Raw genomic sequence first — 12990 nt, 5'->3', positions numbered from 1 at the left:
GCAAGTGCTCACAAGTGACAGTTGAATAGCTAAGGAATGACAGCACACAGACCCTCATCGGCAGGGAGAGCCTGTGGAAAAAGTGACTTCAGCTAAAACAAACAGATTCTGATTCAGGCCATGGACTGGGTGTGGGAGAGGCCGAAGGGAAATGCTCACAAAGGAAAGTTCCTGGGATTGCGCTTGCTTAAAAAGTTTAAAATCCTATGAATTCTTTTGCCACGGACCTCAAAAGCCCAATCTGTTTTCCTTTCCACTGATATGGATCCTCATTTAAATGTTCCACGGTCATTAGCCCAGTTCACAAGTGTGCGCTGAGGATGGGAAAGGGAGAGTTCATTTAACGGCAACCTTGCCCAAACCAGAGTCTTCATGTTGTTTTGGACTTAACACAATCTCCGCAGTTCTCATCAGCACAGGCAGCAGAAACCATGAAGGTTGAAAATGAACAGGTTTAGAAGGCTCTAGCCATTTAGGGACGGTCTGTTTCGTTTGTAAAACCTTCGTTGATATGTAAATTATCATTGGAATGAAACAATGAATAAACCTATCCCAGGTTTAAATCCTCCTTAAGTGTGCAATGCCACATTAAATGTAATGTGGCTAGGCATCTATACTATATGCCTGAGATCTTCGAAACAGCTCATGTGCTAATCTCAGACGGAAAAGAGCTGAGATGCTTTATAATCCTTTATGCAGTAAGTCGATGTTGGTAGTAAAGAATGTGTTATTCCAACATCCTTCTGCTTGCTAAGAGTCTGTTATTTTGTTTTACTTTATTCTCATTTTTTAGTCCTCCGGGTGACTCAATAAGGGTAGCAAAATGAGATTTTGACTCTACTGCAAATGTGCCCCTGGAGGGTTTCATAGCTAGAGTGGCAAGACCTAACCATTTCCAGCTTTCATAGTTAGTACCAGAACTACAACCACAACCAGACAACAGATCCTCATTTAAACCAATTATCCACAGTCATCCTTGCAGCCAATACAGATTTTCCTGAATAGGCACCAACATCTAGAAATGATTATTTGTACGAAAAATGGATGCTGTGTTCAAGACAGTGTACACTTGCTCAATAGCTTTGCCATAGAAAGAAAGAAAGAAAGAAAAGAAAGAAAGAAAGAAAGAAAGAAAAGGAAGGAAGGAAAGAAGGAAAGAAAGGAAGGAAAAGAAGAAAGAAAGAAAGAAAGAAAGAAAGAAAGAAAGAAAGAAAGAAAGAAAGAAAGAAGGAACTAAGGAAAGAAAGGAAGTAAAGAAGGAAGGAAAAGAAAGAAAGAAAAAAGAAAGAAAGAAAAAAGAAAGAAAGAAAAAGAAAGAAAGAAGGAAGGAAGGAAGGAAGGAAGGAAAGGAAAGGAAAGAAATAAAGAAAGAAGGAAGGAAGGAAGGAAGGAAGGAAGGAAAGAAAGAGAGAGAGAGAGAAAGAAAGAAAAACGTTCATGAGTAAAAACTTGCTACCTTTGTAAAACCAACCATAAGTCTGTATGTCTGGCTCTGTAAAAGCACACTTAAAGAATGACTTTCATACGCTTTAAAGTAGCCATTCAAAATTATTTTAAAACACACTGAAAAAATATCATTGGGACTTCTGGTTTTCAGTGTACTTTAAGAAAATTGGACAAAGCAAATGTGTTAACAAAAGCTTTACGGAAAGGCCAGTCATTTCCTGTCTGTTTGCTGGAGACTGATCTGTATTGTTTGCCACTTCCAGTTCCAATAATGGGAATGAACGCTTGACCAATATCTTGCCAGTTTGTAGTACTTGGTTGCTGAAAACACATCTGCCCCATTATCTTCCATTGGGACTTTCGTGCTGCCGGAGTTTCGTTTTTTAGAAAAGATAAAGTCCTTAAAGGAGAGAACTATTGGAACTCATGATCATTTCTTTATGCTGGAGTTTCATGTTCGCTTTCCGATTACGAGATGTATTGCCTTTTGCTGTTGATCCTCTTATTTTGTAAGTTCTGGATGGGACACAAGCAGTAGAAACAAATTAATACATGTTTCCTCCTACCCGTTGTTTAATGCTCTTCTCCTTCTCCTTCCTCTTAGGCGACAAGGTGAAAAGTCAAGATAATGGTGAGTTTGCATGTTTTGAAATATATGTACCATTCTACTCTGAATAAATTGGAAGGTATACAAATATTTATTGCTCTAGATCTGCTATGTGAGACAAGTATTTGGCCCGGGTGAAAATTTAAAAGTCACAATATGTTTAAAGTGTAAACGCAGAATGTTCTTTATTCCCATCTTCAGCTTCTACAGTGGTTATGTTATGGGCTAAGTTATTCTAATATAGTCAACTCTATAATTCCCTTATGGCACCTTTAATGTCTAACAAATTTATCAGAGAAGAAGCATTCTGAACCACAATTTTTTCATAATAATCATGGAATATTCTGAAATCTTATTACTATGTGAGCATGTACTGTAGAAGCTATTCCTATTGTATTTCAGTAAGCGTAATATCCCATGAACTCAAATAAGTGGACTGCAATTCGCTAAGGCTCGATCCATAAAATATTGATTAGACTTTAAAAAGAGCATAAAGCTGTTAGTTGTTCTTCTAATATAGAAATCACAGAAGGTATTGATTGGGTTTCCTCATAGACTCAAGTCATCATTATAATTATCAACCTGAATCATAATCAATACTAAATCTTACATTCTTCACTGTATACCTGTTTCAAATTATTTACAATAGCTTAAAAGTAGGTCTCCTATTTTTCAAAAGTGTCAATAGCCATTGTGCCTTCATTGCCAATTCAGGTTGAAACCCTAATGCAGGGTCGGGGGGGAATTCTCTTCTCTTCTCTTCTCTTCTCTTCTCTTCTCTTCTCTTCTCTTCTCTTCTCTTCTCGTGTGTGAGAGAAAGAGAGAGAGGGAGGGAGGGAGGTATCTGGGACAAAAATTAACTGTGGATATTATAAAGGCACCGATTTTCATTGCCCTTCAAAGCAAAAGAGAACTTTCAGAAAGTATTTGTAATTTTTGGAATATTACATGGAGGTTTTCTCCTTTTAGCATATGGTTGGCCGAAATGTTCACTCACTTTTGGCACCCAGTGGGGACCCCTGAAGTTATCATTCATGTTCAGATTCCCCATCATCACCAATGTCATTGACTGCTTAAAGAAATTCCTTAAAACAGGATTGGACAAGTCACATCATATTAAGTTCAAACGATAATTTTAATGCCACAAACCCTATTCAGAGGATAACTTCTTAAGAACTGTGGTCCTAGTTTGGAAGCGAAGAACAAGTAGCAATTTTTGCTAAATAGTAGAAATTGGAAAAAATTTGCTTATATTCATGTAGGAATAGATCATATCAGATTATGTGAGGCAAGACTACCCAAACTTTTTGAATTTTGAAGTACTCAAAAGAGCCTCGTTGCTGAAAGAATGTAGGTTATTATTGGAGAGAAGGGATAGATACTAATTCAGTTATTATTTGTGGAAGTTGCAATATTATAAACTTTGAGAATTATTTCACCAAGTGGTAGTTTTGCTCAATCATTGTTTGTTGACAAGCCATAACAATCAGAAGCTATGGTTTACAAACTACAGTTGTTCAATTCACACAGTATACCAAGTTATAATGGGGTTTATAGGTTTTTGTTCTAAGTGTGATGTGTCTGATTGATGCCTTCTCTTTTTTTACATATTAGCTGTGACACTCAGTATGAGGTCTGATTTTAAGGATTTAATATTTCTGGAAGAAGTAAAAACAGCTTTGTACAGGAGTGTCTTTCTTCCCGCTTTATTAACTGGAAAGTGAGAGTTGTGTCTAGATGTGATGGAATTAATAATGTTTTGGAAGAGCAGAAAAAATATAAGTGTAATGAATGTTAATCATATGAACTAGGTTTTCTCTTCTTTTTTCTTAACTTGTGCTTATTATTTCTTTTTGCATTATTTTTGTTCTGGAAACATTCATTCATTCACACACAACATATATGAAATTTTTACATAAACATTTCAATAAATAATAGTCATATTTCATTATAATCACTAATTTAGCTTTGTAGGCAATTTATTCATATGTTGCTAACATCACTTCTGAAAGCCATTAAGTAGCTGGAGCCTTATGGTTTTCTTTCAGTATTGAGAAAATAACATTTTTTAATAGCTATAATATAAGACACAGGGAATCAATTTTCTTTGCCCAGAAGTCAATTTGCAGTTGATAGAAATAATAAAAACTTCTAAGGATATTCTCACAGATGAATTAATCCATGTAATAACTTTCTCCTTAAAAGGAACAAAAACAAGTTTAAATGAAGTGTTAATCTCATTATATCTCCAACTGCATTAAGATTTTCTCAGGCCTTTTCTATTTAAGCGAAACGTGTCTAAAATATATATTTTTGTTGAATAAGACATAAGATCTACTGAAATGTTTGGCATTAATACCTCTTCCTATTGTCTGGACAACGTAGAAAATCTCTAATTCTTTATTCCATTCAAACATTAAAGCTTGCATATCAAATTGATTAATCACTAACTTAAATTTATGAAGTGCAATTTCAGGGTGTCCGAATCACATTAATAATTGCTTGCCTTACGTTAATGTTTTGGGGGCTAAAAATGTCCCAGATCTAAATGGGGATGTCAGTAGATGTTATAATTGTCTGTACTGACAAAGTAATACATACTAGGCAAATTATATTTGTGCTTTAAAATAGAAAAGGATAAAAATATACCTTTGATGCAGTAGTGGTTTCCACTTACCTTCACTACTGCTTTGGAATTGGGAGCGCACAATTGTGCGTGGTGCTTCTGCACATGCACAGAGCATCCATGATGATGCCTGGGTGGGTGGGCGGAGCCAGCCGCCGCAGCTACTACTGGTTTGCCCGAACCAGGGAGAACCGGTAGAAACCCACCACTGTTTTGATGATAAGAATATATGAATTTAGTGCTTTCAAGTCAATGTTGACTCTTGGCAATTGCCTGGACAAATCCCTGAAGTTTTCCTAGCAAGATCTTGAAAGTGGGAGGGCAGAGGGGGAGTGATTAGCCCAAAGTCACCCAGCTGTCTTTGGGCCTAAGTGGAACTAGAACTCATGTCTCCTAGTTTATAGTCTGCGGCTTTAACCATTATACCAAACTGGTTCTCTTTCCGAGATCTGGATTACTTTATAGTATGAATTTAGGAGAAAAAGGATCAAAGAACCATTTCCTAGAAATAAGATACTGTAATCTTTGACTCAATATCAGAGTAATATATTGTATCTTCCCATTTTTTGGCACTTTTGCCTGACTTGGGAGCACTGAATGTTTCCCTAAATATGGGGAAATGAATGACCCATTGGATAAATGATCCAAAATCATTTTCAACTCTGCTAGTTGGTAGAAATGACCACAATGGCTGCCTTGTTTTTCAAAATGTTTTATTCAGCACGTTCCAAATTTTCCACAATAGTGGAAAATGGTTCTGCGTTTGTCAAATTGTGTTCCAAAGATCTCAAGATTCCATGAGAATTCGATGGGATTTCATGAGACTCCAAGAGCAACCAACAACAACAAAAGGAAAAGAAAATGTAAAAAGTTTATTTGAACACGTCCATTTTTCTTTTATTAGGGTTTTTAAATTCTGGATCGGGGGTTCAGAGGATATTGTTTTACCTGTGTAACATGTTCTATAGCCTGAAAAAATGTGAAAACGTACAGTTATTGAATGCATGGATGCCTAACACTTACATGTTGACCTTGATGCTATTTTATAATTAATAAGATTATTCCAACCCATGATCTAAAGCAGAAAAAAAACTCTTGAGTTGTGGTAAACTAACAAAGATCACAGATTTCCTGACTTCAACTGGGGACAGCTGGAGTGATTTAAATCACTGATGAACTGATAAAAAATAACAATGACTTTTTGAAAATGGGCATAGCATTAAAAACATCTTATTTGTGAAGGAACAAAATGTTTTTGAAAAAGGCAGGCTTGGGAGCCATTCTAATGGAACGTTTAACTTTGCTGGTTGAATTATCAAATAGAACTCTTGGTGGTAACCATCAGTCAGTTATGTAGTGAGATGATTGATGTTTATTTTGAAATCTTCAATTTTCACATATGCACGTAAACAGATTACAAGGCATTTATCATTCCCACTTTGGAAATAAATGCTTTAGACATCAGTGTCAGTGTCATGATTCGAGAGATGTTTATATCTTCTCTGCCAGTCTGTCTTGATTGTGTGTACAGGTAGTCCTTGATTTACAACAGTTCATTTAGTGACCTTTTGAAGTTACAAGGGCACTGAAAAAAGTGATTTATGACCGTCTTTCACACTTACGACCACTACAGCATCCTCATGGTCATGTGATCAAAATTCAGATGCTGTTTCATATTTATGACGGTTGCAGTGTCCTGGGGTCATGTGTTCCCCTTTTACAACCTTCTGACAAGCAAAGTCAAGGGGGAAGCCAGATTCACTTAACAACCCTGTTATTAACAACTGCAGTGATTCACTTAACAACTGTGGCAAGAAAGGTTGTAAAATGGGGCAAAAGTCCCTTAAGAAACATCTCGCTTAGTAATAAACATTTTGGACTAAATTATGGTCATAAATCAAGGACTACTTGTTTAGGGCAATCTTTCTCAAACTTGGCATTTTCTAGATGTGTGGACTTCCAATTGAGTTTCTTCTAAGAAGTTTAGGAATCAAAATTCACATAACTGAATGTGTTCGGGAGATGGACGGGTGGGCAGATGGGCTCCATATAGTTCTCAGCTGTAGGAAGGGTAAGTCTTACAAATCTATAGTGTACAGCCAGCAGTAGATACCATGTGGGAAACAGACTGCTAGTTCCTTGCTGCCATTATTAGATGTCAGCAATCAAGCCATCATTTGCTAAGCCAATTAATTGATTGGAGGAGGGAGAAGAATGGCCAAATCATTGATTTCCTACTGCTAATCACATTATAATGGGCACATGATTTTTCTTAAAATTTTGTAAAGGCAGATTTTGATTGTTCTTATTCACTCTGTTTCAATATAGCCCTTTGCTTAAAAGCTTACAGGTGCCATTTATTTCTTGAGCCTTTCTCCATAAATAAATTAGAGTGTCCTCCGCCCTTCCTCAGATCTGCAGAAACCGTACCAGCATTTTCTTTGTAGTTCCCACTGCCAATCCCTATCCTGTCTCCATTTCCTTTGTTCCTAGTCATTGCAGCCGTTGACTTCTTCCAAGTAATGGGAGACAACGCCTAACAGATTTTATCAACTTTGAGACTGCCCGTGGATGGCATTACTAATACAACAAGGATGTAGTATCCTTGTCTCATTCTTTGGCTGGGAACAAGAGGAAGGCAACTTCATGAGGACACAACACAAGAATGTGTTAGAAAGATGTTGGTGCCAAGGTTATGTGACATGAGAACATAATTCTTGCTCAGAACCGACAATATTTACAGTAGGAATTCTAAGACTGAACCCAGAAAATCAAAGACCTGCCAAAGTCCAAATACACGTTTGGAAATTGTACGGGGTGCCAATCCTTAGTCTCTGATTGTTCAATACCTTTTTCAGCTTAATTTAATATTAAAGCCCCATTTTTCGTCATGTGATGCGGTACATTTCAAACTAGCATGTAATTTGGGTAAAGCTTTTTCTTTGCAATACTTTTTATTAGAGATTATAACATTTATAAAATACAAATTAAAACAAAAAAGAAGAAAAGATAGGGAAAAAGTGAATAGAAGGTGCAGAAAAGAAAAAAGAAGGAATGTTTAAAGAAACGACTACCGATCTTCATTACAGTAGATACAAGCAAATTCTCCACCCCCTTTAAAATTTGATTACATACAGTAGATCATTGTGAAGATCGTTGGGTTCCTCCAAAGACTGTAGGCATCATACAGGGAAGAAAAACAAGCAGGATACCCCTGCCTCCAGCAGCTATGTCAGTCTATGAGGTCCTTCTGTAGAATCCATCAAGAATAGCAAGTCTGGCTTTTCCTCATATTTTAACTCCGTGCTGGATTCAGCTTCATACTCCATCTTTCAAATACAGACATTCCCTTAGAGTTTCTAGTGCCTCCAACATTTTCTCTATTTCTATTTGAAATTATATAACCTTGGGACTTTTCCATTCAGCCACCAGATGTCTCCCCAAATGTTCTTCACCAAAATCTCAGAAGCCTTCTGGCAATGATCCACATTTGTCTGACCAGCACTATCTCCATGGGGCAATGCCAGAATTGGCATGCCAGTTTGCACCCCACCCTGCATTCCCATTTCTGCTTCATCATGTTTGTTTTCAGATAAAAAAAATAGCTGCTAGTCGCCATGGCTACATAATTGTGTGGAAGGAAGGCAGCCAAGGAGCTAAGGGGTGCTATGAGGCAAACATTCCCACTAATGGGAAAAATGTTCTGTCTTTAAGCTCCAGGAAGCTCCAGTTTTGCAGCCCAAGGAAAAGGAAAACAACAGATGAGCTACAGCTAAGTTGGAAGCAAATCGGGTGCTTGATCCAATGGTGGCAGTAATAGGCTCAGAGGGACATGGCGCCTGTTCAGGAATAGGCACCAATCTGTAAGATCAAGAAATTTCTACCAGAACCTTCCCTGAAAATTCCCTGGCATATTATAATATCCTGTCCTGCAATCAGCCATAGTGCACATTTCGTTTGGTTAGACATCATTTCTGAGCAAAACTCCTTTTTGTGAATTAGGAATGGCAATCACGTTTAGGCTTCCTGAATAGAAATGGATGATTGCAAATGTCATCTCCAAATCCTGTCCCCTGTATGGAAGCCGACCTTGTTTTTGGTCTATTTAAAACATGAGATTTCATATGCTAAAGGTCTTATTTTTGTTTCAGTCAGGACTGGCAAAACTACCTTTGGTCTGTTGTCTTTTATCAGGAATGAAGCATCACTAATTGCTATTCCAATGGAACAGCAGCTTAGTAGGGGAGAAGGAAAATTGTGTTGGTCCACTTTACATGAAGAACATACACAGTGTAGCCTTTTAGACTGGCTCCAGAGATCACTTTCAGAGCCTAAAATTATCTAGCTGCAGCAGTGTCACCTGTAAAACAACAGGCCACACAATTTTGTCTTTTTCCGACAAACCCAGACACTACTCCAAGGCCTTTGTCCTTAAGTTGCTTTGCCAACAGTATCCAATATCAATCCAACCCAACTGTTAATGAACAACAGAAATACTCTCAATAATATAGGGAAAAAACTCAACCTAAGTGATGGCTATTTCTGCATTCGGCCTCTTTAATGTAAACAAACTGTCCTGGTAGCCTGAATTAACCTCAAATGTACCTGATTCAACTCCTAAATCATGCCTAATTCATGCTTAAATTTTCCTTGTGTCTTAGGAAAGCTTTCTACAGTTTTCCCCGCAGGAAAGCAATCTATCTATAGCAGTTTTCAAAGATCCGAAAGTCTCTAATGTCTTTTCCCAATAGCAGCTACTGCCAATGACATCTAAAGACTTGGTGTTTCTCTTGATCTTCCAGCTGTTTCTACCACTGGCTCTTCCAGGACAATCTTTCTTTTCCCTGCCCCCTCCCCAACTCACTGCTTTGAAAGATCAGCTGTAAAAACTTCCAAAAGTTAGGGTTCCTCTGCTCTCCCCTCAGTAGGTTGGCCAGATTATGAAAATTTATGTGCTATGTTCATAATTGACAAATGGATAAGAACGCAAGGAAACAACCCACTTTAATATTCATTCTGTGGAGTGGAATACATTGTCTCCTGAGAACTTCCCAATACTTTTTCAAGGGGTTTTGTTTGCAATCAGTTGTAGTTCTCACAATGCCCTAATAGCAGGGACAAAGGCCTGCAACATTTTATTGCTTATTGATTTATCAAATTGCTGCACTCCCTATCATGACATGTTCTATGGATTGGTCAGTTTAGGATCAATCAAGACCCACATTTTCCTAGCATCTGCTCACTAGTTTAGATCAAGGAAGCAGATCCATCCAGGGGTGGTATTGACTTACCTTCGTTACCGGTTCGCAAATGTGAGGGTGCGTGTGACACCTCTGCGCATGTGCAGGACCTTCTGCTCAGGCGCAGAGCGTCAAAAACAGGATGTAATGATATCTAGGTGGGTGGGTGGAGCCTCCCACAGCCGTTCCTACCAGCTGAATATCACCACTGGATCCATCTCAGTATATAAGGATGGTACAGACAGATTGCTCCAAAAATTATTTAAAAAACAAAAAAGCTTTGATAGCACACATCTGGAAAGCTTCCCTTAGAAAGATACTGAAGTCATTTCCACACCAGTAATTTATAGTATCTTCTAGAATCACCCAATCATTATTGTGCCAAAATAATAGTAGCGAGGACAAAATAATATAGTGAGGACAGGCTTTATATCACTTTACAATTGTTGGAGGCTGCTATGAGTCACAAGTGTGGAAATGACCTATAACTAATTCATCAACGTACATTCCTCTCATGAACAAAATAACAAAATTAATACTTGTAGAGGGATTTTGTACGGAAGAGAGAGAGAGAGAATCGGGCAGTAAGTGGGAGACTTCAGCTTGATTGAAAGCTTGGTGGATAAGCATTATGGGCAGGATTAGTTAGGACAGTGTTTCTTGAATTTTCTGCCATCATGGATCACTAAATAAATATTTTTTTAAAAGATGTGGGGACTTCTCACTTAAACAAAGCCCGCTTCCTTTAGTTTCATATTTAATGTAGAGTAATTCATTATTTGGTGATAGGATAGTTGTATTTGTAGATACCTTACTATTCCTTTGCATTTCCCAGACCTTTCTCAGCCAAATTTTTCATCAAACATTCAGTGTAAAAGTATTTAGTAACAGTTGAATAATATAATGCACCCAATAACAGCAACTCTTAGCACAAATTTCTGTTACTCAATAATGTTCCTCAGGAGAAATCATCTTAGGGAGAATGGATCCCCAAGTTCACTAAATCTTAATAAGTGCATTTGCTGTTTGCATTTTCTTTTGGGGTCACTTGTGCCAAATCTGTTTCATTTGGACTCACAGTTAATAACTGTAACCATTGTCAGTTTTCCGAATTCCTGTTGCTGCTTGTATTATCACTCCCACACTGCAAGTTCAGTTTATAGATACTGATCCATTGCCACAAAGCATCTGCAAAGTTCAGAAAATGAGAGGCGTGCTAAGGCAGTGAGCTGGTTCTGATGTGGCTAGTTGACTGGCAATGAACATGGTGAGGCTTTGGTTTAGGGAATGAGACGCAAGATTGGCAGCTTTATCTTTCTTTCTTTCTTTCTTTCCTTCCTTCCTTCCTTCCTTCCTTCCTTCCTTCCTTCCTTCCTTCCTTCCTTCCTTTCATTTATGAAATGTATGTTTTACCTCAATCCAAACAACCAAGTTTATAAATAATATTTTTAGCAGTTAAAGATGCTGCGCAAAGGGGTGAGCTCCAATTCCTGCCCCAGCTTCTGCCCACCTAGCAATTTGAAAGCATGCAAATGCAAGTAGATAAATAGGTACTACTTCGGTGGGAAGGCAACAGTGTTCCATGCGTCTCAACATATGGTCATGTTGACCATATGAGGGAGGGAGGGAGGGAGAGAGAGAGATTTGAGCATTCAATAGGAATGAGTGACTGGCTGGGTTGTTTTCCTGAATTTTTTTGGGTAAGATTTTAGAAGTGGTTTGTCATTGCCTTCTTTTGAGAGTTGGGAGAGTATGTCTGGCTCAAGGTCAGCCAGTGGTGAAATCCTACCGGTTTGCACTGGTTCGGGTGAACCAGTAGTGATAAAGCTACTGGTTCGGTGAACCGGTAATAAAAAAAAAGTTACCGGTTGGTTTCCGACGATCAGCTGTGCCGCACAATTTAAAATCGCTGCTTTCTAGTGAATCTAAATCACGCGGCACAGCTGTTTCCCCCCCCCGCTTGCTGTTCTACTTACCTTCCCAAGCCTCCTTTTTCCGCACGCAGCACAAGTTTGGCACGTACTGTGCATGCGCACACATGCAGCATTCATTTGGTGTGGACTCTGCATGTGCACGCAGCATGTGTTTGGCATGCACTGTGCATGCATGTGTGCACAGCGTGTTTTTGGCATGCACTGCGCATGCACATGCTGCACATGCCCAGGCAGCGAACCGGTGGCAAACTGGGGAAGATTTCACCACTGAGGTCACCCTATTGTCTTTATGCCTTATGTAGAACTAGAAGTCACTGTCTCCCGGTTTCTAGCCTAGTGCCTTAATCACTAGACCAAATGAGCTCTTTTTAATTGCTCTCAAAGTGTTCTTGTTGTTTGATCACAGGCTATTTTATTGTTTCTGTCAGGTACGAGTGGGTGATCATATACACTAAAGTTAAGAAATAAATGAAAGACAAATAACATGAAGAAGAAGGATGATTGGGGGGAATAAGACTTCTCCCATGCAGTTTCCACAGACCACCGGGGCAGATTTGGGGCGGGGGGGCGATTCTAAAATGCTGCAGCAGAAGAGGAAAGGAATAGGATGAGGAGAAAAGCTTATGATGGATCTCTAGTTAGCAAATTCAAATACAATAGAATATATCAGTCAAAAAGTATAGCATCCCTCAATTTCCATACCACACCAACCTCCTATTTAATTTACACTTGGTTCACTGTCATTCCTCATTGTTGAGAGACAGCCCCCTTGGATTGCTCAGGTTTTCTCTTTTGTTAACCCCTCAGTTTTGCTCTCAAGGCAGTGGTGGGATTCAAGTAATTTAACAACCGGTTCTCTGCCCTAATGATTTCTTCCAACAACCAGTTTGCCAAACTGCTCAAAAAGTTAACAACCGGTTCTCCCAAAATGGTGCGAACTGGCTGAATCCCACCACTGTCTCAAGGAAGTTGTTCCATCAGCTGAAACAATCCTTCTGTGGAAAAAATAAGGCTGGATATTTAGAAACATCAAGTGAAAAGATGACTAATACCTTACACAACGACCTAGTACAGTCTTTTGCAATCTAGTATGCTTTGGACTTCAAGTCTATCATCTTTACTCAGTTTAAGAACATA

The 12990-nt window shown here is 38.5% G+C and overlaps 1 protein-coding gene across 1 annotated transcript in view; it reads left to right on the top strand.

Moving 5' to 3' along the window:
* Positions 1 to 1474: 1474 nt before the first annotated feature.
* Positions 1475 to 12990, top strand: part of PECAM1 (platelet and endothelial cell adhesion molecule 1) — a 58774-nt gene continuing 47258 nt past the window's right edge. Inside the window, exons 1-2 of the mRNA XM_060688814.2 lie at positions 1475 to 1955; positions 2051 to 2077. Of these exons, the coding sequence (XP_060544797.2) occupies positions 1922 to 1955; positions 2051 to 2077 (61 nt within the window). The 5' untranslated portion in view covers positions 1475 to 1921. The remainder of the gene's footprint in view (positions 1956 to 2050; positions 2078 to 12990) is intronic.

The sequence above is a fragment of the Pantherophis guttatus genome, chromosome 2 (genome assembly GCF_059756535.1).
Source record: "Pantherophis guttatus breed Tessera chromosome 2, ASM5975653v1, whole genome shotgun sequence".
Lineage (NCBI taxonomy): Eukaryota > Metazoa > Chordata > Lepidosauria > Squamata > Colubridae > Pantherophis > Pantherophis guttatus.
This window is presented reverse-complemented; position numbering and strand designations above follow the sequence as displayed.